At 50.5% G+C, this 24,473-nt stretch overlaps 2 protein-coding genes across 4 annotated transcripts in view; both read left to right on the top strand.

Annotated features, from left to right (window-relative positions):
* CPD (carboxypeptidase D) overlaps window positions 1-19,939 on the top strand; it is a 31,326-nt gene extending 11,387 nt beyond the window's left edge. The window contains exons 3-21 of the mRNA XM_039507601.1: window positions 175-317; window positions 862-1,031; window positions 1,579-1,949; window positions 2,902-3,093; window positions 4,359-4,526; window positions 5,761-5,870; window positions 6,454-6,556; window positions 7,146-7,288; window positions 7,944-8,113; window positions 8,817-9,128; window positions 11,181-11,376; window positions 11,854-11,989; window positions 12,835-12,984; window positions 13,448-13,543; window positions 13,638-13,702; window positions 14,183-14,314; window positions 14,636-14,821; window positions 15,160-15,259; window positions 15,980-19,939. Coding sequence (XP_039363535.1) covers window positions 175-317; window positions 862-1,031; window positions 1,579-1,949; window positions 2,902-3,093; window positions 4,359-4,526; window positions 5,761-5,870; window positions 6,454-6,556; window positions 7,146-7,288; window positions 7,944-8,113; window positions 8,817-9,128; window positions 11,181-11,376; window positions 11,854-11,989; window positions 12,835-12,984; window positions 13,448-13,543; window positions 13,638-13,702; window positions 14,183-14,314; window positions 14,636-14,821; window positions 15,160-15,259; window positions 15,980-16,206 — 3,170 coding nt within the window. The 3' untranslated portion in view covers window positions 16,207-19,939. The remainder of the gene's footprint in view (window positions 1-174; window positions 318-861; window positions 1,032-1,578; window positions 1,950-2,901; window positions 3,094-4,358; window positions 4,527-5,760; window positions 5,871-6,453; window positions 6,557-7,145; window positions 7,289-7,943; window positions 8,114-8,816; window positions 9,129-11,180; window positions 11,377-11,853; window positions 11,990-12,834; window positions 12,985-13,447; window positions 13,544-13,637; window positions 13,703-14,182; window positions 14,315-14,635; window positions 14,822-15,159; window positions 15,260-15,979) is intronic.
* A 2,143-nt stretch (window positions 19,940-22,082) lies between these two features.
* Window positions 22,083-24,473, top strand: part of GOSR1 (golgi SNAP receptor complex member 1) — a 57,637-nt gene continuing 55,246 nt past the window's right edge. For all 3 annotated transcript variants that reach the window (XM_039507930.1, XM_039507931.1, XM_039507929.1), the window contains exon 1: window positions 22,083-22,238. In XM_039507930.1, coding sequence (XP_039363864.1) covers window positions 22,205-22,238 — 34 coding nt within the window. In that variant the 5' untranslated portion in view covers window positions 22,083-22,204. The remainder of the gene's footprint in view (window positions 22,239-24,473) is intronic.

The raw sequence follows: 24,473 nt of genomic DNA, 5'->3' as shown, positions 1-24,473 counted from the left end.
CAAGGCGGGCCTGCGTTCGGGCCTGCGTTCAGCCCTGCAAGCCTCCTCCACAGGTACTTCATAGCTCCGTGAGATGCTGTTGGTTTGCAAGAGGGCTTCAGGGTGGGAGGTACTTCCTGAGTCCGGCATGTCACCAGCATGCTTCTTTGTGACCAATCTTCTCTCGTTCCCCAGGGGGGATGCAGGATTACAACTACGTGTGGGCCGACTGCTTCGAGATCACCTTGGAGCTGTCCTGCTGCAAGTACCCAATGGCGGCCCAGCTTCAGCAGGAATGGGAGTATAACCGGGAATCTTTCCTCACTTTCATTGAGAAGGTAAACTGTGCTCTGTCTTCTCAGGAGGTGGAACAGGGGCTTGCGCACCAGAGGTCCACGGCCTAGTGGCTCCTGACTGGCAGATCAAACCCCGGAGTACAGGGTGTGGAGTGTTTGTGGCCCTATGGCTAATAGCTTAGGTGTCCCTGTGGTAGCTATGGAGTAACAGACGTCACCAGCTATACGGCAGCTTTGCTTCTCTGTGGTCCTGCTGCCGTGCTGTATTGCTGCTATACGCGCAGGGCCTGTTGAGACAGGGCTGCAGATGCAGATGTTGACAGGGTTTGGTCCCTCTCCGTGGGGCGAGCAGGCCTGCCGTGGGGAGCCCAAGGGATTTCCGAGCGGTAGCGTCTGTTTCGTTTATCCTGGGATTTGTCTCCTAGTGGAATGGTCCAGCCAAACTGCCCTCTGAACTACAGGCTGGGTGGGCACTTCTGCCCAGTAACTCCATTCTAAACTTATCAGCACTGGTGGCGATGGGGCAAGGATCCATCTGTACTGAGTGATTTGTCTTGATCAGTTCCTGTTTGATTTGTTTCCCCAGGTCCACATGGGAGTAAAAGGGTTTGTCAGGGATTTGGTCACTGGGTCTGGCCTGGCAAACGCGACCATTGCTGTTGCTGGCATTGATCATAACATCACAGCGGGCAGATTTGGTGACTACCACAGACTGCTCATGCCTGGAACCTATAACATCACAGCGGCTGTCATGGGGTAACGTCTCTGAAGCAGGCGGGGTCCTGTGCTGCTACACGTGCTCATTGTCAGTCTGTTCATGCCTATGGGGTTTGGCTAGAAGCTGCTACTGTTGATTCTTTCCTGTGATGGTGCCAGGCTGCAGCTCCATGTGCTGACTTGTCCTGCCTGTCACACTGAGCACTCTTGCCCCTGGAGCGCCACCATTTGGGGTGGCACAGTGTGGGTGAGGGAGGCAGCGTTAAAGCCTATGAAGCTTGGTTAAAGTAGCTTGCTGCCAAGGCAGTCCCAGGGGGCCGTTGTTGAGAAGAGGGCTGTAGACAGGAGCTCAGCCTCTCGTGACTCTCTGGCAGGGCTGTCGGCCTCGCGGGTAAGAGTTTGGCCTGACGGCAGTGGGATGTGACCTGACAGCATGCAGGCTGGTGAATCTCTGGTACCAGCCCTGTTCTATGTGGTGGTGGTGGGGGGAGGCGGTGCTGGGAAAAGAGACTGCTCTGGTGTAGCATCCTGGGCTTGGTTTCACTGATTGAATCTCCTGTTGAAAGCAGACTCGTGTCTTTCTCAGTTATGTGCCAATGACTGTAGAGAACATTGAGGTGAAAGAAGGGGCTGCAACAGGGGTGGACTTCTCCCTGCAACCTGCTGTCCTGGTACCAGTTCCTGACCCTACGCCGGCTGCCGCCACTCCTGCCCCAGGCTCTGCTATCAATGCCAATGCCACTGCCACAGCGAAGGCAGCAAGCCCAACTTCTCTCCACCAGCCGCTCCAGCCTGAGGACTTTCGCCACCACCACTTCCCAGACATGGAGATCTTCCTGAGGCGCTACGCCAGCGAGTACACCAACATCACACGCCTCTACTCGGTGGGCAAGTCAGTGGAACAAAGGGAGCTGTATGTGATGGAGATATCGGACAACCCAGGCGTCCACGAACCAGGTACCTGGCCAGCCCCATGAAATCCTTGCGTAATGTCTTGCCTGTGCACCTCTGGAGCAGAGTGCGCACCAGGCCTCTGCCAAGTGGCTTCTCAGATGCCTTGGAGTGCAGCTGTGGGAGCTGTATGTGCAAACTGGGGAGGGCTGGGGGGTTCTGGTAGATGGATTGTGAGCCCTGCCAGGCAGGGAGAAGGTCACCGTGTTTGGAAATAACTTAGCACATTGTGGGCATCAGTGCAATTTCAAGAGAAACAGAGGCATGTGTAGGGAACACTGGTTCTTCCGCAGCCCCTTGCACTGCCGTGGGAGGCCTCACTGCTGTCGTGTCTGGGCTTATCGATATTTAGAAAGCTTTGCGAGCAGAACTGTTTCTTCCTGCACTCTTGGATACGGATGCCGACTTGTCCCCTAGTGCCGTGGTGTGGCTGGCCCTCCCGCTCACGTTCCACACCGTGGCTGCTAGGACACAAGCCAGACATTGCCGACAAGGTAGCCAGACTCAGATCTGCTGCACGCTCAACCTGAAGTATGAAACAAACCCATTGTGCAGAGCTCAGTTCCCTGGTCTGCCCAGGTAGATTGCCTGAGCTTCCCAGGGAAATGGGGAGCGGTCCCCTGTGGGGGCTTTCCTGGGCAGTGTCCACTGCATTAGCCCCTCTTGGTGATGCAGAACTACCGCCTTCCTCATCTGAGTCACACTCAAAGGGATTCCAGGGGGATCTCAGTCTCTTTGAGCTGTGCAAGGAACTCCGTAGCCAGCTGATGCCATCTCACTGCAGGAGGTAAGCTGAGAGAGAGGTGACAAGGACTGCAGGGGGTTTCAGAGGCCTATCACAAGTGGGCTTGAGGTGCTAGTGTTCACACTGGCGTTACGGTGCAGGGTGCGTCAAAACATGGCGGCTGGTACAATGAGAATGCATTGGTTCTGTTGCTGAAATGTGTGTTCTGCCCAGGTGAACCAGAGTTCAAGTACATTGGGAATATGCATGGGAATGAAGTAATAGGCCGCGAACTGCTTCTGAATCTCATCGATTATCTCTGCAAGAACTTTGGAACGGATCCTGAAGTAACAGAGTTGGTCCTTAACACCCGAATCCACATCATGCCCTCCATGAACCCTGATGGCTATGAAAAATCCCAAGAAGGTAGCTCTGCCTGTTACTAAACAGCCTTCATGCATGTAGGTTCAAGAGTGGGTGTTGGGGAGTGTCTCAGTCATGGCGAAAGGGCCAGGAGCCTGATTTGTGTTGCACAAAACTTTTCCTGTCCAGGGAGAGTGGAGAACGGGTTTGCTACACCTTTGTGATAGGGTGGATCCACTTGTTCTTGATGTGCAAAGTGCTGTGCTTGAGTTCGGAATGGCATAAGGTGCCCCTTGCGCTTCAGCAACAGCTGCCAGTTGTCCCTGCCTTAGTCCTCCTCTTCTGTTCTCGTAGCTTTCCCAAGGCAAATGTTTAAACAGAGAAACCCGGCATTGTCTAGACACAACTCAAATATGCAGCATTCTGGTGCTGCCTGCGTTGTAACATCCCTGCTAGGAGCCGGGCACTCTGGAAAGTGCTTTCCCAAGGATCATCAAATACAGAACTTACCCTGAGGTTAGAGTGGGTAAAGCAGCTGTGCGTGAGCTCTCTGAAGGGCAAAGCCAGTCCCTCAATAGTAGTAGCTCTTTACTTGATTAAACTCCGCTGGGGTGTAATGAAGCTAGTTTGGAGATGTAAGCACTGGGATTTTTCTCTGATGAGGATATCAGTCCATCTAGATTGTTCCCCAGTTTAAACTGCACTTGTCATCCCTCTCCGTGCACTGACTGACAAAATCAGAAACCTAGTGAGAGCAGAGGACAAAGGCTCAGAGTGGTGACCACTCCACCCGGCAGCCGCCTCCCAGAGAGATGCATGCAGGAAGTGGGCTCCCTGCTTAGGGGAATAGATTGTGGGGGGCAGGACGCTGCAGGAAGCCAGCCCATTAGTGTATCTCCTAAACTCCCTGGGACTGGTGCAGTGGGCTGGTGGAGAACTGAGTGTTCTGGGTAAGGAACAGATGCATTTTATATATATTTTAAGGTGGGGGTGGATAGCTCAGTGGTTTGAGCATTGGCCTGCTAAACCCAGGGTTGTGAGTTCAATCCTTGAGGGGGCTGTTTAGGGATCTGGGGAAGGTGGGCAGGGAAAAAAACTGTCAGGGTCAGTACTTGGTCCTGCTAGTGAAGCAAGGGACTGGACTCAATGACGTTCAAGGTCCCTTCCATTCTAGGAGATGGGTGTCTCTCTCTCTAGATATGTATGTATTGCTGTCTGTCTGCTGAAAGCAACCCCTTTTTCCCTTGCTTTGAGGCAAACTGGTAATGGGTTTGTGCTGCTGTGAATGTGGGGGGATGCAGGCTGAATATATTGTGTTTGTTGCACAGGAGACAGAAGCAGCACAGTTGGCAGAAACAATAGTAACAACTACGACCTGAACCGGAACTTCCCAGACCAGTTCCTCCCAACGACCGAGCCGCTGCAGCCAGAGACGCTCGCTGTCATGACCTGGCTCAGGGCCTTTCCGTTTGTACTCTCGGCAAACTTGCATGGAGGTATGTAGACAAAGCCAGCCTGCTGTAAACCTTCCCTTGTGGGAGAATGGGGTCACTGTGCCCCATGGTGGAGGCTGAGGGGTGCTTCTGCTCTGTGTCTAGGAGCAGCAGCAGAAGTTTCTCTGTCTGGCCTAGCCTAAGGAATTGGCTTCCTTTGGCCATTTGCCAGGTTCTTGCCTAGCTAGAGCAATAGTTTATTAAGGAGGGGCCACTGGCAGAAGGTTACAGCCACTCACCCCTGAGGGGGGCAGTTTATCTGATCATCTTGAGGGGAAAGTGTTACATCCTTCCAGAATCTGAAAGATGAGGTACCCAGACCTCCTAGTGCGGTAAGAGCACCGATAAATGAGCCACGTTAAAGTCTCCATGGAATTAACTTCTGGGTGGTTCAGGGTTCTTCATCTGAAGTGTGTCTGCGGTGCCAGGCACTCAGGTGGGCTGGATGTCTGGTTCTGTATAAAATGAAGGGACCTAGCTGGAACTACTTGGCATCATCGCTGAGCTCCTAGGTTCCCGATGATTGAATCCGTTGCCTCTTGGCGTGATCTAAGTTGATAGTCACTGCAGGCTAGCGTGTTCCTCAGACTGCCTGTCTGCTGGGGCTGTAGCTGCTGTCAGATGGTGGTTGCTCAAGTACTAATGCACTGAATTCTTTAGTGCATTGCTAAGTTGATCCAGGCCTGGCTACAGTGCTGGGGCTTTTGTCTACCAGCACTGACATCCAGTGTCTCATAGTGCTGTTAATGTAACTTGGTAAGAATCTCTTGAGTTTATTCAAGACTTGGCTTATGCCCAAATGTTTGTAACAAGAAGCTTTCCTAAGGGGTGAAGGGATGCAGTATTCAGAACTGCGTCTGGCCAAGGCTACCACTGACCCAAATTCCACCCCTTCTGTAAGCCTCCTTGCCTCCTGCTTTCCCATCTCATTCAAAAATTGCCCCCCTGATCTGTGCCCAGCTTTCTTATGTGCAAGGGCAGAATGCTTAGTTGCAGCACTCCACTGTCAGAATTGCTCCGACTTCCTTGGGTTCAGAACATTCCACTAGGCTGGATTGGTAACTGTGACTACATGTTCATTGTCTCCTTTATCTACCTGGCTGAGTATTGTGGCTAATTCCATGCCTTGGCAAATACAGACTTGTTCTCGGGTGGTTTTTTGGAAAAGCTTCCCCTATGCTAGGATTTAAAGATCCATTATGAAAGCGCAGTAAGTAGAATCTTGTTTCCCCTGCAGGCTCTTTAGTGGTTAATTACCCCTTTGATGATGATGAGAAAGGAATAGCCATCTACAGTAAATCACCAGATGATGGGGTGTTTCAGCAGCTTGCACTTTCTTATTCCAAGGTAAAGCTATAGTTAAAACAAAGCAATTGCACATTATACTTTGGTAACTTGTAGTGACTGATGGGTTTGCAAAAACTACTGGAACTGTTGGAAAAAAACTTGAGTATAGGTAATGTTCATTGAGCCTACATTTAAAGGGCACATATTGCCATCCCTCCCTGGGTTACAGCAGAACCAGTCTTGCAGGGGGCTGTCATTGCAGGAGCTAATTTCCAGCATAATCAGCCTGACAGGTGCTGTAGGAATAGCACGCTGTCCACATATTTGGAAGCCATTAAAAATTGATTATGCAAGACTCGGGGCTGAGGGACTGTAGTCCGTACGGCAGATGAGCCACAGTGGGAGTCATGGGCGTGACCAGACATGGATGGGCATTCCTGGCTCTAGAGAATCAGCGCTGGATTAGCAGCAGCTCAGAGAACTGAGCTGTATGCGGCTATATGTATTTATAAATATCCATCTGTATTTAATGTGTGCTGCCGAGTCCAAGGTGCATATTAACATGTAATGGCCTTAACGTGGAGAGTGTCACCACGGTATGTGCAAAGTCCAGGGTTCATGTGTCCTCACTTCTATTTTTCAGGAAAATACTCAGATGTACCAGGGCAGCCCTTGTAAGGACATGTACCCCAATGAGTATTTCCCCCATGGCATCACTAATGGGGCTCACTGGTATAATGTTCAAGGTAAAACACCACGTGGGGAAGAAACTGTTCATGGCCTCGAGTGCGGTGGAGCTCGAGTCTCAGCCAGTGTTTTCAATATGAATGTATCTGTGGACAAGAGAGATTCTGTCTTTAGAATTTCCTATTAATCACCTAGCTCTCTGCTCTGGTGGATCTAGCCCAGAGGGACCTGGGCCCCTTTTATAACCTCCAAGTTGTAGTTGGACAAAGTTATTCTGTGCTGTGCCTACCTGTGGTCAGTTGGGCTGTGCTCTCCTGGGTTTGCTTTTGGCTACTGGGAAGGAGGGTTTATAAAAACTTAAACGTAACTTGCTACAGTCTACATTTTTGAGGTCCAAGTGTGAAAAATGTTTAGTTTAGGAATAAATCTGTCCTTCCTGCATCTTGACAGTTCTCTGAAGCCTGGGGGAGGTCTCGCTCTGTATAAACCTCTTCAGTTTTCTGTTACAAGGCAGCATTTTGCTGTTAGAATTTCACCCTGTCTCTCTCTAACTTCTCAAAACTCTACAACTTAACAGCCAGGGTATTTTATGATTGTTGTAAGAAGATTTTGAGGTCCTTAATTATAGTTCTGATGTTTCTGCCTTAGGGGGGATGCAAGATTGGAACTACTTAAACACAAACTGCTTTGAAGTGACCATTGAGTTAGGCTGTGTGAAATACCCAAATGCTGAAGACTTGCCAAAATACTGGGAGCAGAACCACCGATCTCTGCTCCAGTTCATAAAACAGGTGAGATGCTACAGTAACCAGCCAGCAGGGACAGAAATGCTGCATAATGCTTTACAGGGCCTCTGAAGTATCCCATGCAAGTCTGCTCACACTAGGAGATCCTGAGTGTGTCTAACTCTGGGCTTGGCCAGTTTGGGAATTGTTGCAGTGTCAGGGAAACCATCCTGATTATCAGAAAAAAACACAAGATGAGTTGTGAACGTAGCAGAAATCCTTTATAAAAGCTTAAGCCTGTGATGCATGCTCAGAAGCAGGCTTAAAAACTTTATCTGGGGTCTCTTGGCCTTTCAGAAGTCTGGAGGAGACCCTATGCTGCTGTTTCTCTGGGATTTGGAATGGGAGTGCTGTGGAGGCATTTTTCAGGCATGTTGCAGTGTCAGATGTAGCAAAGTATTGTACCAGTGTATCTTGAGTGAAACAGTTACTTGTGTCCCTCCGATGAAACTGACTCCAAACAGGGTATTTACAGGGTACGTTCAGAACTTGGGCCAGGATTTCCTTCATGTCCCCCAGGACTGGAACTGAAAGGGAATGTACAACGATTTGCTGCTTGTTGCCGTGACTCATGGGTCGCTTGGACATAGCAATGCTGAGTGGTGTACGTGGCCCAGAGACTTGTCACTGAACCATGTTGGTTTTCTGATCCTCTGTCCAGGTTCACCAGGGTGTCAAGGGATTTGTGCTGGATGCCACAGACGGAAGGGGCATCTCGAATGCTACTATTAGCATTGCTGACATCAACCACCCTGTCACCTCTTACAAGGCTGGAGACTACTGGCGCCTGTTGGTTCCGGGGTCTTACAAAATCACAGCCTCCGCCCGAGGGTGAGTGACTGGCACCTTGGACAAATGACTGATCTCGGACAGACCTGCCTCTAATTCAGCTGTGTTGCTAGCTCCTCTCCCCCTTGGCCAGAAGTGAGCACTGGGATTTGTGCTTATCCTGAGCAAAGCACTTAACACCCTCTAGGGACCAGCCGACCGAACTCTCCAGTAGAGAGAATTCAGTCCACAGAACTGCCAACCATGGGAATACTTGGCTCCTGTTGTGAGAACGATCACAGATGGTTCTGTATGGTGAAAGATGGTTAATAAGTGGATATTTATTTAGGAGAAACTTGACCATAAAGAGAGCTGCTTGAGAATAGCTTAATTAATTGCTCTGAATCTGCCAAAGCCTGGTCACCATTCCAGCCAAAGCTACCTCAGTTAGTCCCACCTGATAACCCTGTACCATAGCAGCTGGACTGTTGAATTCCCCAGCCCCATCTGCTGCTAGGAACTGCAGTTATCTGTGGTGATCACTGTTTCCCACTCAGATTCTGGGTCCTCTGCCTAGCATGGTATTCAGAATGTCTTGTCTCAGAGTTGCCTTCCTATTGTTTTGTTTTCCTTTGCTGTGCACCTCGCCTTAGATTGTGGTGGAGAAAAGGTTAGTCTAACATGATGTCCAGCTGGGGAAGATATTGCAACAAATGGAGTGTTTGAACCTGCTTTCAATTTCCCTGTACGTCTTCTCCTCTGTCAGGTATAACCCGCTCACCAGGACTGTGACCGTCGGGGACAGAGGCGCGGTGCAAGTCAACTTCACTCTTTCACGAACAGATTCCAAAGTTGAGGAGGGGAAGATCCCGGTCCTCACCAATGAAGACACTAGCGATCCCTCTACCAAGGAGTTTGAGACCCTGATCAAAGACCTCTCTGCTGAGAACGGGTTGGAACGCCTCGTGCTAACCCCTTCAATGGATGTTTCTCCCTACCGCTACCGTCCATACAAAGACTTGTCCGACTTCCTTAGAGCCCTCAACTTGAACTACCCTCAGATCACAAATCTCACTAAGTAAGTGATGCTGATTCTAGCTCCTGGCCTCCTAAAGAAACAGCTTGTGGCTGTACAGTAGCATACAGCATGTGATGTTCCTGCCATGAGTTCCTCCCACCACATTGCACACACAGGAAGCTAGAGTCCCTGTCCGAAGATGGATAATATCAGCGACAGACAATACCTGTAGCAGGTATCTGTGCTGGATGTAGGATGGAGCTCTAATCTCAAAGCCATAGAGGTTTTGGGTTGTCACTGAAACTCCCAGGAAAAGGTTTGGTTACAATATAAATAGAGGGCAGCAGGCACAGAGGAGGGAAAAGATGGGGAATCCAAAAGGCCCTTTGGGGGAGGGAGGGCTGTAGGCAGAAATGAGCAGAGTGTGTGTGTGTGTGTGTGTGTGTGTGTCTTGAAGGATCTTGATGGGAGGCCAAGAAGCAGATGAGTAGGTATCACAGTTAAGTTTGAGTCACCGATCAGCATTAAATGAGCTTTTGGTCAGTCACATGATAGGAACATCAAGGTCCTGGAGAAGAGCTGTCTCTCTTTGGGTAAAGGAGATCCTGCCTTTGCGCGCTCGAATGCCAGATCTGTGTGCGCGTCTCCATACACTCCAGTTAGTGCCTTTACTTCTGCATTCCCTCCTCTCTAGCGCCCTCTGATGTTCTTACCCAAATTGGTATGGTGTCACTAAGGAATGCAGTCAGTGGGAGGGGTGTCCTGACTAGCACTGTCCTGCTCTGTCCTTCTGGTGTCCCATGCAGTGTGATCTCAGACATTCCTTTGTTCTTTCCTTTCTTTATGACCTTGTACCCTCTTCCAGACCACTGTTGCCCTGGAGACCACTTCTGGGTTACCGTCTTTAACCAGCCCACCCGCATGTGGTCCCCTGTCGGCTGTGGTCCTTCGCTCTGGCTTTTCACTTACCACTGGTGTTGGCAGAACGGCGCCTGGGGTGATCTGCTGATTTATAGGCCTTCCACATACTGTTTGCCTAATCATGCCGTGCCTGGCGCTGCGAGTGTGCTGCCCACACTTATTCCAGAGCTGCTGTTCTCCTCTGTAGACTGTTGAGCTTCCAGTTACGTCAGTCCCTGGCTGTTGTCATTGTCCTGCTTCCACTTCTTTCATGAATGGCAGTGACCCAGGGCGTGTGCAGTCAGCTGTAGCATCTTCAGAACGTGGGATTTGGTTTGTGGTGTCCCTCTGTTTGCTTGTCAGTGAGAAATCTGTATTAATGTAGGTGGAATATATGGGCTCAAGGAGTCGAAGGTGTTAACGTGACCATGCTTGGCACCTTGCAAACATGCTGTAAATCCTTTTAAACTTCTTAAGATACAGGAAAAACAGTTAAAGCATTTGGGGAGGGCTTTCATTTTAACAACATCTCTTGTTCTTTCCTCTTACTTGTAGAGAATCTTGTCTGACCATCTCCTAGGGGGCATTAAAGATAACTGTCCTGTTGGGGGAAAGGGAAGAAGTTAATTGAAATAAGCTGGAGCTGTTAAAAGTCCAGTCCCATTTCCTAGAAGACCAAACAAGATGAGTGCACATAAGAGGGAAGAGAAAAGACGACAGAGCTAGAAAATGCAGCTTCTGCCACATTGTAGCCTCAGTGCTGGAAAATCAGTGGTATATCACATGGTCTTTATAAATCCCCTGAGACCTGGTGGAATTTTATCAGCATTGGGCCATTTAGGGCTTTAGATTTAGCTGTTTCTGGTCACAGGCTTACAGCAGTGTTGCAGAATGTTGCAGTTTTGTCCTGATAAGCCAGACTTCTTATATAGAAAAGAGAAGAAATAAGGTGGGGTGGGGAGGGGAAGACAAAAATGTCACATCCCAAGTGGCATGTGGGATCTAGCCTGGAGCCTGCAGTGTCATCTGGGTCCCCGCCTGTCTGGTGAGGGTCTCTCTCAGGGTCAGATCAAGAAGTCAGTGTTGTCACGCTGCATCCCAGGGCAGCAGCTCTGCTCCCTTCCAGCCCCTCAGTGGCCTGTGCAAAGGCCAGGCCAGAGGTGGTTCACCAGCCATAAATAATCAGTGCTTCCGTTTCTTACCTGTTGGCAGCTTGGGTCACAGCGTTGAGTATCGTCAAATGTGGTCCCTTGAAATATCCAACAAACCCAACCAGTCTGAGCCCGAGGAGCCCAAGATCCGCTTTGTTGCTGGTATCCATGGAAATGCTCCGGTTGGCACAGAACTGCTCCTGGCGTTGGCAGAGTTCCTTTGTGTGAACTACAAAAAGAATGCAGCCATCACCAAGGTAAGAAGGCAGCGTCTGGAACCCCCTCCCCACCTGCCTGAACAAAGGGTGGTTACTGCCAAAAACCATCTTCCTCTTCATGCAGGGCTGTGGGTTATATGAAATCCAGACTTGGCCGGGGGGTCTGAGGACAATGTGAACTCTGTTCCGGCCCAACCATGTGTGGTGGGGGGAAGGCTCCTGCAAAGACTGTGGGAGTTGATGGTGGGTGGGGCGTTCAGGTGTCCCTCCTTGACTGTTGTGAGGCAGCTGGCCAGGATCTGCAGACCCCTGTCCCTGCCATCCTGGGCACAATGGTGAAAACCCAAGGCAACTCTTCTGCAGTGTAGGCAGCGCTGCTTGGGCCCTGAGCAAGTGAAGGTGCCGGGAATGATTGGCTTTAAAGTACTGGGTCTGTCTCTGTGGGGCGGGGGTGTCTGCCGAGCATGCTTCATGGCTAGCTGCTGAACTTCGTCTTCTCTCTGTGTTGATTGACAGCTGATTGACAGGACAAGAATTGTGATTGTGCCATCCCTAAATCCGGACGGGCGTGAGACTGCTCAGGAGAGAGACTGCACATCCAAGACTGGCCAAACCAATGCTCATGGCAAAGATCTGGACACAGACTTCACAAGTAAAACTAGTTAATGTTTTAGTCTCTTAGCAAAACCAGTGCAATGGTGAACTGATCTCCCTGATAACCACGCTAGACTTGATGTCAGTCATGTTGTTGCAAAGTCCAGCACTGCTGACTGCTTCAGTTATGTCTCAGTTATTCTAACTGGCTGGGTATCGGGATGCTCTTAGAATTGAGACAGGTTACAGAGGGTAACTTTAAATACCCTTTTTGCAAGGGAAGGAAAATCCTAATTTATTCATGATACACTCTAGCAGAATCTAGAGAGAAGATGCACCTAATGACTTAGATATGGACTTCATGGTTCGGGGGGGCGGGGGGGGGAGGATCTTTAAACCCAGAAGCTCTCCTCCTTTTTGCTGCCGACTTCCTCCTCCTCAGTTATCTAGAGCTATTACATTGGAGCACCACAAGGCTGTCCTGTCTGGAGTCCGTGTTCCTGACCAAGGTTTTGGCTGGCTTTGTTGCCTGGGAATGCGTGAAGCATTGATTTTTGGGAACAATGGCATCAGTTATGTGACTAAAGTGGAGATAACTTGCAAGTATTGCTCCCTAGATCATGGTGGGAAATAGTGACCTGCAAGGTCTATTGGAGGTGGTGGGTGAATGCAGCCACTGACTGCAGTTAATTGACTATCTTGAGTGGCCACGTGTCTTACTTTAAATGCTGTTAGGTGCCACTTGTTATGGCAGTGGCCCCACAGAAATACCTTTTTATAATCACTTGCAGCTGGCGTCAGTACAAGCACTAGCAAAGCGGGTATTTCTGGAAGCCTTCACCATCACAGGAGGAGACTCTTCTGCTGAGCTCTCATGACTTTCTTTGTCTGTTCTGTTTTTAGGCAATTTCTCCTCCTCCTCTGGAATGGGAGAGCCGGAGACCAAAGCAATCATTGAGAACTTGATCCTGAAGCGAGATTTCAGCCTCTCTGTTGCACTGGATGGTGGATCTCTGCTTGTAACTTACCCGTATGATAAACCTGTGCAGACAGGTACAGCTAACTCCTCACTCAGCACTTAGGATCAGTTATTGTTTCAATAGCCCGTGTTCAGCTGCAGGCTTGTTCTGGGCCAGCATAGCTGGTTATCTGGGTTCGAGTGGGCTTGTCTTGGTGCTGAATTGAGAGTGAAATGAACTTGCGGAGACTACCTGGCTAATGATGCAAGCCTCGTGTAAGACAGCTGGGACAGTGCTCCCAGTGTCAGGCTATGCAGTGTAAGGACGTCCACTGTCTGTTGCAGGAAGAGTTGAGTATTTGTTCTGGGAGCCATTAAAAACAAGCCAGGACAATGGGATTCATCGGCGGTATCCGTTTGACCAAACTTCATAATGTTCAGGAAATGCAGTTTAGAAACTGAGCCATGTCTGAGGCAGTCTGAGCACTGTGCTGTCATTAATTTAGTCTGCCCTGGTTAAAGGCAGCTCCTGCTAATGTTCTAACCTTCTCTTTATAGTGGAAAATAAAGAAACTCTGAGACATTTGGCATCTCTGTATGCAAACAATCATCCGTCAATGCATCTAGGTCAGCCAGGCTGTAAAAATGAGTCAGGTACGTGCATGTGATGCCCTGGACTGTGGCTGTTTTTGTGCTGTCCACTCTTTGCAGAGGATTTTCTGACTTTTTTTTTTGTCTGTCTGTACAGATAAGAACATTCCAGGAGGTGTCATCCGGGGGGCAGAATGGCACAGTCACCTGGGCAGCATGAAGGTATTTCATAGAGAGATTCAACTCTGCCTCAGTGCATAACCAGGCTTAAACTACAAGTAGAAACTTAGTTACAATCACCTCAGGAATGGAGACTGTTTGTTTGTAACTGAACAAAATGTTGTGGTTCTTTCAAAAATTTACAATTGAACGTTGACTTAATACAACTTTGAAACTTCACTATGCAGAAGAAAAATGCTGCTTTCCCTTTTTTAGTAGTTTCATTTAACATAGTGCTGTACTGTTTGCTGCTGCTGCTTACCCCCCTACCCCCCCCCCCCCCCATCTGTGCTGTTGCCTGCTAGTGTACTTCTGGTTCCAAATGAGGTGTGGTGGACTCGTCAGCTTGTAACTCTGAGGTTCTACTGTAGTGTTAAAGGAACAGATTTTCTGGGCAGAGCTATGCCGAAGTCACCTGTTATCTCATTCCAAAGCTTTCAGTTTAGACGCTATCCATGTCACAACCTTCCCCCTGTTTTTCAGGATTTCAGTGTCACTTTTGGCCATTGCCCTGAGATCACAGTGTATACCAGCTGCTGCTACTTCCCAAGTGCTGGACAGCTCCCTAATCTGTGGACAGAGAATAAGAAGTCTCTCCTTAGCATGCTTGTGGAGGTGAGAGATTAATGGTTCTTCGAGAAGAAACTCCTGGGGGCTTGTGGGGGAGCACACTGATACATGAGGCCTGGTCCTTGCTGCTGAAGTCCTGTGGTGGTGGGTCCAGAGGAGTGAGATGTGGTGTATCAGCCAGGGAATCAGCTAATCTCTCAATGACACTTTGCCTCAAGGTGGGATAAACAGCCCTTCGTTGTATTGTGCATTTTAATTACTAAGCAAAGGGCAGTGTTCTATTTCACATTTCAGTAAATCCTGATACGCTCACGTATCTCCCCCACCTGTATCTGAACCCTGAGCCTCTGACACTCTTGATTTCAGGTTCATAAGGGAGTCCATGGATTTGTCCAAGACAAGAGTGGCAAGCCAGTGTCTAAGGCAGTCATTGTACTCAATGAAGGTGTGAGAGTGTACACAAAGGAAGGTGGCTATTTCCATGTGCTGTTGGCTCCGGGGTTACATAACATCAGTGCCACAGCTGAAGGATATCAGCAGAAGCATGTCTTGGTGAGTGCGCAGCCGGATCACAGGATCTCTTTCCCTGTAGCCTCCTTAGACTTAGACTTGTGTCCTGCTTAATTTTTACTCCTATCTGTTTTTTCAGCTATTTAGTCTTCAATAGCGGCTGAAGAGCCTTGCTTTTCAGCGCAGTGTAGCTGTATTTAACTTGTGCAGTGGATGGAAGAGAACTTCCCACCATGAGCCCTTGGGGGGCGGGAGGGGATAGTTCTGAGGTGTGACTTTCCCCTGCCTCACACTTGCTGTTGGCAAGTCCACGTGCTTCTCTCCTACCTGGATGCTAACACAGCATATTGAACGTTTTCGGCACGTGCACTTTTCTCCAGGTGCAGGTACGCCATGATGCCGCCAGCTCCGTGGTGATCGTGTTTGACATGGATAACAGGATATTTGGCCTTTCAAGGGAGCTCGTGGTGACTGTAGCAGGTAACGTGAGAGACCGTCTTTTCAGGACCCTTTGAGCACATTCAGGACATGAGATCCATCTCTGACCATCATTTTTCTCTCTCCTTCCCTCCCCCCTTCCCTAACACTAAGTTAGTCTGTGGTCCTGAGTCATTCCCCTGCCCTTTATTCTAGGTACACTGTTTATCCCACAGTTTGTGCCCTCCGGTGCTGTATCTGCAGCTAAGAGGGTGGATACTGGAGATGCCTGCAGCACTCGGCAGATTCACAAAGGGCCTCAGTAAAACGAGGGGGGATGGCGAAAGCAGCGGGAAAAGTCTCCTTCTGACAAGTCCTCGTTAGATGGCCGTGGGAGTAAGAGACGGTATCGTCCCTTACCCTGGGCCACCTTGAAGGCTGCACAGCTGGCTACTGCCAGACCACTACATGGGTTTGGAGGAGCTCAAGGATAAGGTGGCTATCACCTGTGGAGGCCAAAGGTCGTATTCTTGGTTAGCTCAAGGAAAGTTTGGGTTTTAATCCTGTGCCAGTCCCAGCTTTGCCCATCTGAAGCTGCAGCACAGGAAGGGCCCTTTGCTGCAGGTTAGGGGCAAGGTGCATTGGCACAGTTGGATGAAGAAAGCAGCTCTAGCTCGTCCCTCTTATGGGCGCAGCTCGTGGTAAGTGACAGGGAATCTGGAAGCGTCCAGTAGGAGCATGGGTAGTCACTTGGCCCTGACTTAAGTGTGTTCTCATTGGCAGGTGCCACCATGTCAGCTGTGGTCCTCACAGCCTGCATCATTTGGTGCGTCTGCTCCATCAAGTCCAACAGACACAAGGATGGCTTCCATCGCCTACGGCAGCACAATGACGACTACGAGGACGAGATCCGCATGATGTCCACCGGCTCTAAGAAATCCCTCCTGAGCCACGAATTCCAGGATGAGACAGACACTGAAGAAGAAACATTGTACTCTAGCAAACACTGATAGACACCAAGTGGAAAGGAAAGCTCCCTATGGACAAGCCCTACAATGGGGGCTGCTCTTATGCTTCAGAGATCTGGAACGTTAGCTTGCAGAATGTGTAGGCTCCAGAGACGTGGGTGGCAGTTCTCAACCTCCCGTGTTCTTTTTTGCTCCATTCCTACTTATGCACGTGTCAGCTGATGTCTGAGGCTGTGAACACTGTCATGTTTCTAGGTCAGGGGTTGGAGTTCCATGTAATGGAAACACTTGGAAGGCAACTTATTAGTGTGTTCTGGCATCAAGACTTGCTAGCAGTTTTCTTGACGGTCCAGCCTGGCGCAGGGAAAGTGGAGTAATTACCAAATGCCTGGCAGGGTCCATTCTAAGCTTTAAAGCCATTATTTATCTCTCCTTTTTTATTCTTTTCACTCTCTACATTTTGGGGAAGCCTTGGTCAGTTATGACCAGGACTTCAGCTGTGCTGCCAGCGAGTGGCTTTAGAAATGGACAATGAGCTTGGCTTTTGGTTGCTCCATTGCACTCCAAGGGTGCAGAGGGACTATGGCCTGCTCTGCTCTACTGCAGGCGTCTGATGCTTCTGAAGTGTTTGCAGGGGAATAAGTTTTACAGTCAGGCTCCCCATGAAATTGCCTCTGTATTGAAAACTGACAGGTGGAATAATCTAGTCCAGGTGTGAGAAGCTCTCCACCCAAAGGGGGAGAGAGCTACAGTTAACTCAGTAGAAGTTGGGTGTTCGGTAGCTGTGCAACTCGGCCTTTCTCTAGTTAAAAGAAAATCCTCAGGTTCATTTGAACAGTCTTGTACAGAACCCCTCTTGCTTCTGGTTGGCCATGTAGCCAGCCCAGCGACACTCAACGTTGCTGTCTGAGAATGGAGACTAGCTAGTAACGCAGGAGTGAGGAGGAACAGCAGCATGACAGGATAGCATGCTAAAAGAGCCCCTTGAGAGGGTTTCCAAGCAGATGGTGGTAATCGCTCACTGTGGATGTTGTCTAACTGCTGCTAGTCACTAATGTGCCTGCTCAGCCTTGTTCATGTCTGCCGGAGTTCGAAAAGCACTGAAACCTGGCCACAGCCCAGTACACACGGCTAGTATTCTGCAGCAGCACTGAGCTTGCACAATCTCAAATACCTGCAAGACTTCAGTTCCTCTCCCAGGTCCATCTGATACAGAAAAATACCCATTACTGACCACTGCTATTGTTAAAAGCTGACCTCTGTGCTCCTGTATTGAACCCTGAGAGTGCCTGACATCCAGCCAGCAGCATGGCACATCGCTGCTCAGAGTTCCTCTAAATGTCCCTCCTGCTCTTTCCTAGTTAGATGGCTGCCGTCAGTGACCAGAGGACATCTGGGGGCTGTGGGTGTGTGAGAGAAGAGGGATGTTTGGATAGCACTTGATGTGTGAACAGGAGCTGAGTGACGCTCTCTGTACCTGAGAGAACACTTGGCTTCAAAACTTACCCATTGTTGGAGCTAAAAGGCTCCTCTAGAAAGGGAGGATTCTGTGCCAAGAGGAGCTAAATCAAACCTCCTGACACCTGATTTCCAATGCCTTTGGCTGTCTTTCCAGTGTGCCTCCCTTTCCTGGGGAGGGAACTAGGGCCCAGCAGCATGAAGCAAATGCTGGTATTGCTCACTTCAGGAGTATAATACTTGCAGGAATTAGAGGATGCAGTAAACAGGCTGGGCTCTTGCCTGAAATGAATGATTCACTGGTGGCTCCACTCCGGGTACTGCAGGCTGGAGCGAAGAAGGAATCCTCCTCTTGTAAGACACAAGGTCTGAGGTTCTCCAGCCTTTGCTGTATGTACCCCACAGGACCTTGCTGACCTTGTGGAAATGCAGCTGCCAAGGGAACCAGACAGTTTAAATCTTTTTGTAACCCACCAGGTGTTGCTGAAATACTAAATTCTGCAAAAGGTTAATGGTGTTTGTTCACCGCCTTTCCCAGTAGTCTTCCCCCCCCTGCTTCTCTGAGAACTTCAGATGCTAACAGGCGTTGTGTTGGGGACAGCAGTTCTCTTCCTGCATTATTGGGTGGGAGGTATCCGACTGAATGGGGAGGAGTGGGCATGCGTGGTGGGACCTGTCAGCTGCTTGTATTTGTTGGATGGAACAGAGTTGATAGTATTAGGTCTGCAGCTTGGTCCTCTGTCAAGAAGTGGAGCTGTACTGTCAGTATTCACAGGTCTCTCCAGTTACCCAGAGAGACTGGAGCTTTATGGTATTTACATCCCCAGCTTGTGTTCAAAGCATTCCATCAGCTACTGTGTCAGGGCGAGTCTCCAGTACAACCTGGGCGTGGCTGTAAGCCCCCCTCCCCCGGGGTATCCATGTGAAACATCAGCCATTCTGACACGATGGGTTTGACTTAGTAGCTGAGCGCGTGTCTCCACTGGCTGGCCGGGGGGATGTGAACTGAACTCGGGGTAGAGAGAGCTCCGTGCAGCCCCTTTTCCCTTTCATAAAACAAGGCTTCATATTGCAAAAGTCGGGGGCGATTCTACAGCGGGTGAGGCTCTTTATGCTCCTCTGTCTCCGGGAGAGGAGCTTTGCCTAGAACATGCCCCATAGATACCAGAGCGACCTACTCCCACAGTCTCTTGTCTGCCATCCGACTGTCCAAGCTACTGGCTCCACGCTGCTGCCAAACTCATGAGAAGATCATTGTGGAAATGTTTTAACGGGGCATTTCTCAACCCTTAACAGAACAATTGGCGGATACGCTGTTAAGCATGTGATGGGAGCAGGCAGGAGCCCCTCTGCAAGCAGCCAGGCTAAGCTTCTGCCCTTCCTTATACCCCTGTGTTACGGAGCTGCTGTTGCATCTTCTCTCACGTTTGCAGGGACCACACAAGTAGCATGTCAGGTTGCAACTCTGCTGAATAAATGACTTAGGCTGGAAACCGAAGAATCAGAGCAATTATGCAGGATCCAGTGGCCTATCACTCAGTAAGCTTAAGCCTGCCTGATTTCCAGAGCTTTTGCTTTCAAGGTCAAAAGCAGCTGAGTTGGGGTTTTTATATTAAAGCTGACTTCTCAGCCTGATCTTCAGGCTCTCACTTTTCCTGCTTTGATACCTGTTCGGTGTGGGAGTTGGGGCTTCCTCATTCATATGAAGATGTTCTCCCTCTAAATCAGACTTCTGCCCCCACAAGCAATAAATTAAGAGTCTACAGGCATTTCAGAGCATTGCATTAGCCCTTTTCCATCACAGAATGTTTGAACTAGCTAGGGTAGGTGAATGCGTGTGAGGTAAGTGGGTGCCAATTACAGTGTAAATACCTGTGAGTGAGACTTTTCTAAGCTGTGTGGGATGTGTTGTTGCTTAGATCTCCCTGGGCAAAGGTGCAGCTCTTCTATGGCCATGACAGCGGGGGTTTTTAACTGATTTTGCTGAACAAAGTACCCTCCGTACCCCTGTTTGCAACACCCCATGCCATCCTTGACCCATCTTTGACAGCCACTATCAGCAACTCCCCTCGACCCCCTTTCTGGAGGTGCCAGCACCACCCGCATGCACTTGTCTCTGGAGTGCATAGGTCCATGCACTGTGCCTTCAAAAGTAAACTTTTAAAAAGGGACTTCAAATGGTTGACTTTTAGCTTAAATAAAAGAAACCAATCTGTGTGCCATGTGAGACCGAACTTTCTGTACCAGGAGCGTGCTCTGTTTTTTTACGTGTATACTGAAATCTAATACTCTATTAAAATTATTTTGATGTCTCTTGTGCTAGTCTCAGTGGCTGAAATCTTAATAACTTTCACACGAATGACAAAGCAGCTCCCTTGTTGTCTTAGCCTGCCTGGAGTGGGAGGCTCTTGGCTTGGGCCCCTCAGTCCCCATTTCCTCTCAACCCTCCTGTTATTTCTTAAATTCTCTTTGGTGTCGAACAGGGCAACTGCTAACCCTTGAATCTATGGGAGCCACAGCTTGTGCTTCATTATGCACCTGCCTTCTGGGTATTGCCCCCTAATGGCACCTGCTGCTTCATGGCTTTTGATTCCAAACACAATGCACTGAACTTGGGCTGGACTGGAGGGCAGCAGTCAGCTTCCCCCCCCCCAGTCTGGCAAAGGTGACTGGGAAATTGAAGCCAGTGTGAGGATAATGCTGTAAAACTGCTCTGAGGACAAGTGCTTTGGGCTCTGGAGGCTGCTGTCAGCACTGGCATGAGCTGTGGTTAATGTTTCACCAAAACTTTACATGCTAAACTCCATGGGGCTGTTTAACTGCCATGGGACCAGGCATGGGTTTTGCTACAGTAAAACATGCAACCAGCCTGAAGAAGGTTATTACAGCTCCAAGAGGCTCTTATGAACTGCAGGCCAAGGTGAAGTGCTGAGCTGCTGTTTTACATTGATGGATCAGGCCTGCTTGTGCTCTGGGCTATACTGTAAGAGTAGCCAGAGGCAAGTGTCAGATGTGGGGTTCTGTGGGGTTAGGTGCTCTACAAACACCTAGGAAGACTTCAAGCTGTTCACACCAGCCCTATTGCAAAGCTGTGGTTTCTTGTAATAAACAACTCTCCATGCCTGTCATGTAGTAATTGTTTCCATTAACTATCGGTCTGAAAGCATTGGTTCCTTTACCAACTGCAGCTGGTGTACATTACATTGAACATGCTCCTGGACCCACCTCTGAAGAGGGGATACCCAACCCTCTGTTTTAAGTGCCATCTGTAAGTAAAGCTGAGCTGTATGTGCTCAGAGTTCTCAAGCAATAGTTATGCCAAGGATAGCGGCTGCCCTTACACAATAGCTAATACTTGTAAGGTGCATAGAACACACGAGAGTGGAGACCAAAAAACCTTTCTGTCACTTTTATTGCCTTGAACTAGGTAGCTATTGTGCATGTTATGAACTGGCAAGGGATCATGGCTGGAGCTTTTCTGCTGATGTGCAGCAGGTACAAGAAAGATTTTTTTTTTAATTCTTTTTTTTTTTGAGGCCCTTGGCTCTGTCCCAGAGGCCATAGGGTACTGGGGGGGAAAGTAGCCTGTAGGGGCAGATGCTGTTGTGAGTGTGTCCATTCCCCAGGACTAGACAATGCAAATTAACTGAATAGTGAAGAACTGCTTCTTAATAATCAAAATAGAGCCTTGAAAAACTGTTTTGAAAATGTAGAAGCGTGAATATAAAACTGCCCTCCCGGGAGGCTGGTGGGAGGGTGCAGCAGCTCATTTGCCCTTCAGGGAAGAGGTAGGGGAAGGGTGAATAGACTTGTCGCACCCATGCATGATTACCAACTCGTGTGAGATTTGGTGGTGCTTGTAAAGCCTCTGCTGCTGGTGGCATGTGCTGCTGGAGAACTTGGCTGGTTTAAATGAAAGTAGCCCTCAGGCTTGGGGAAAAGCAGGGGCCTGTGAGCTGAGTGCACCCACAGCAGACACCTTACACTCATTAATGTTAAAAATGATTTTTTTTAAAGCCACCAGGGTGATTTTTGAATGCTGGGGGGTGGCAGGGGGCTGGTGCTTGGTGTGGGAGGTGGGTGCTGCCGTGGCTGGGCCTGGCCTGTTTGCTCCCAGGTGGCCGGGTGCCCTTTGCACCATGGCACACGTGGCAGGCCCTGCCCTGCTGCAGGCTGGCGCTGAGCCGGGGGATCCAATCCTGGGGGTGCTGGAACTGGGGGTGCTGCTGGTTCAATGGCTCTCAGCACCTTCACTATGAAAATTGTTCCAGCACCCCTGGCTGCTGAGCCGGGGGGGCGGTTCCCGTCCCGCGGGTGCTGGGCCGGGCCCCTTACAGAGCCGGGGGCCGCACTGGGGGCCGCACCTCCAGGTCCCTCCAGCGCCACCCGGCCCGGCTCGGCTCGGCTCGGCTCGCTGCGGGCAGGCGGCAGAGCCCCGCTGTGCCGGCGGGGGCCGCCAGGTGGCGATGCGCTGGGAGGCCTTCACTTCCCGTCGGTCTCCGCGCCCCGGGGGGACGCTCTGGCTCCTGGTCTCGATCGCTGGGGCTCGCGGGGCCGGGGCAGGCTGACGTTGGTAACAAACATGGCGGCGGGGAGCAGCAGCAACTACTGGGAAGGTGAGGGGGCAGGGCGGCGCTGGGGGCCGGGGAGCAGGGCAGGGCGCTGCAGGGCCCGGAGGAGGGGAGGCTGGGGCGGGGTTGGCTCTGAGGGGACTTGGCAGGAGCTTTGGCGGGTTCGCTCTGAGGGGTTCAGTGGGGCGGGGGCTGGGAGACAGGCTGCGGGGTTGGCTCTGAGGGGGCTGGGGACAAGGGGACTTGGGGGTTGAGTTTGGGGGCTGGCGCTGAGGGCGTTCGGCAGGGGATCTGGGGGTCAGGGGCTGGGAGACGGGCTGCAGGGTTGGCTCTGAGGGGGCTGGGTACAAGGGGACTTGGGGTTGAGTTTGGGGGCTGGCGCTGAGGGGTTCGGCAGGGGATCTGGGGTCAGGGGCTGGGAGACGGGCTGCGGGGTGGGCTCGGAGGGGGGCTGGGGCCAAGGGGACTTGGGGGTTGGGTTTGGGGGCTGGCGCTGAGGGCGTTCGGCAGGGGATCTGGGGGTCAGGGGCTGGGAGACATGGGCTGTGGGGTTGGCTCTGAGGGGGCTGGGTACAAGGGGACTTGGGGGTTGGGTTTGGGGGCTGGCGCTGAGGGCGTTCGGCAGGGGATCTGGGGTCAGGGGCTGGGAGACATGGGCTGCGGGGTTGGCTCTGAGGGGGCTGGGGACAAGGGGACTTGGGGTTGGGTTTGGGGGCTGGCGCTGAGGGCGTTCGGCAGGGGATCTGGGGGTCAGGGGCTGGGACACGGGCTGCGGGGTGGGCTCTGCGGGGGGCTGGGTACAAGGGGACTTGGGGGTTGAGTTTGGGGGCTGGCGCTGAGGGCGTTCGGCAGGGGATCTGGGGGTCAGGGGCTGGGAGACATGGGCTGTGGGGTTGGCTCTGAGGGGGCTGGGTACAAGGGGACTTGGGGGGTTGGGTTTGGGGGGCTGGCGCTGAGGGGGTTCGGCAGGGGATCTGGGGGTGGATCTGAGGGGCTTGACGGGTGGTCTGGGGAGGAGTGTCCCTGGGGGGGATCATGCTATTGCAAAGCTGAGGCCTAACCTTTGCTCGGGGGCCTGGCTGGGTGAGGTGTCACCTGGGGTCCCATTACTGGCCTGGCCTTTGGGGGTGTTTCTCTCTGAGTCATGGGTGGGAAGGTGACGCCCCCAGATACACACACGGGTGGGGTTCAGGCTGGACTGAGAGCTTCTGTCTGGAGAAAAGACCCCACCTTTAGCAGCTCGAGCTCCTGCGAGGGCTCAGGCCCTTGGCAGGGGGCTGCTTTAATTCTGTCAGAGCCTGTTTAGAAAAGTTCACCCTTCCCAGCTATTGTCTAGGTCTTCCCCCCGTTTTGTCCTGGGATTGGGGACCAGGGTGAAGGGTGCCTTAGTGCTCAGTTTGCCAAGGATCCTAAGAGATAAGTTGGACCTTGATTGCTCCCCCTCCTTGAATGTATCTTGTGTCTCTTCAGGCTTTGGGAGCTTTGATAGTACTATGCACCGTGACAGTGTTAACACTGTAGAAATATAGCTGTGTGTTTGATTTTCTGCTCGTGGATGCTTTATTTCAGCGACCCCAGGACTACTGTAAATATATGCTGAAAAGAGAGTAGCTTTACACCTATGTTAAAAGTTTCAAACTGGTAGCCTGCAATGGTCAAGAAGGATTTCCTTCTCCTTCCATATACTCTCCTTGCAGCCATTCTCCACCTGGTCTGCTGACTGCTTCCAAGAGACCTAAGAGCCGTGTGTCAGGCTTGTGAAGCATCTGCTACTTTTCAAACACAAACGCATTTTGCTAGCTCTAGCCCCATCCCAGATTCTTTTAGGGTTTCCACTCTCTAAAGCTTCATTTGACCAGCACATTGCAAAACCGAGTTTCATCTCTGCATCCGATGCAGGTGTTTCCCATCTCTTTGTACTGTGGGTTTCTTAGATGAAAACTCATTGCTGACCAGTATGCCAACAAGGCCCAAAATTGGATGTATAGCTAACATGCAAGATAGGTTGCAGGGAACAAGGACAGGTTTGGTTCTAGCACACGTGAAGACCTGTATCCATGGAGAAGAAATAAATAGCAGAAATTCAAAATGGGAGATAACCCAGAAGACACTTGTGTTGTATTAAACAAGTTTCTTTCTATATTGTTGCTTTAATACTGCCCTACTTTGATTTATTCTTGTAACCAGAGCTCTGTAGTTGCTTTACAGAAGAGGTGAATCAAATTTTGGAGGTAGGAATGGAAAAGCGTTCATGAAAAGCTCTCTCTACAATGGTCTATG

This window comes from Mauremys reevesii, linkage group 20 (assembly GCF_016161935.1).
Source record: "Mauremys reevesii isolate NIE-2019 linkage group 20, ASM1616193v1, whole genome shotgun sequence".
Lineage (NCBI taxonomy): Eukaryota > Metazoa > Chordata > Testudines > Geoemydidae > Mauremys > Mauremys reevesii.
This window is presented reverse-complemented; position numbering and strand designations above follow the sequence as displayed.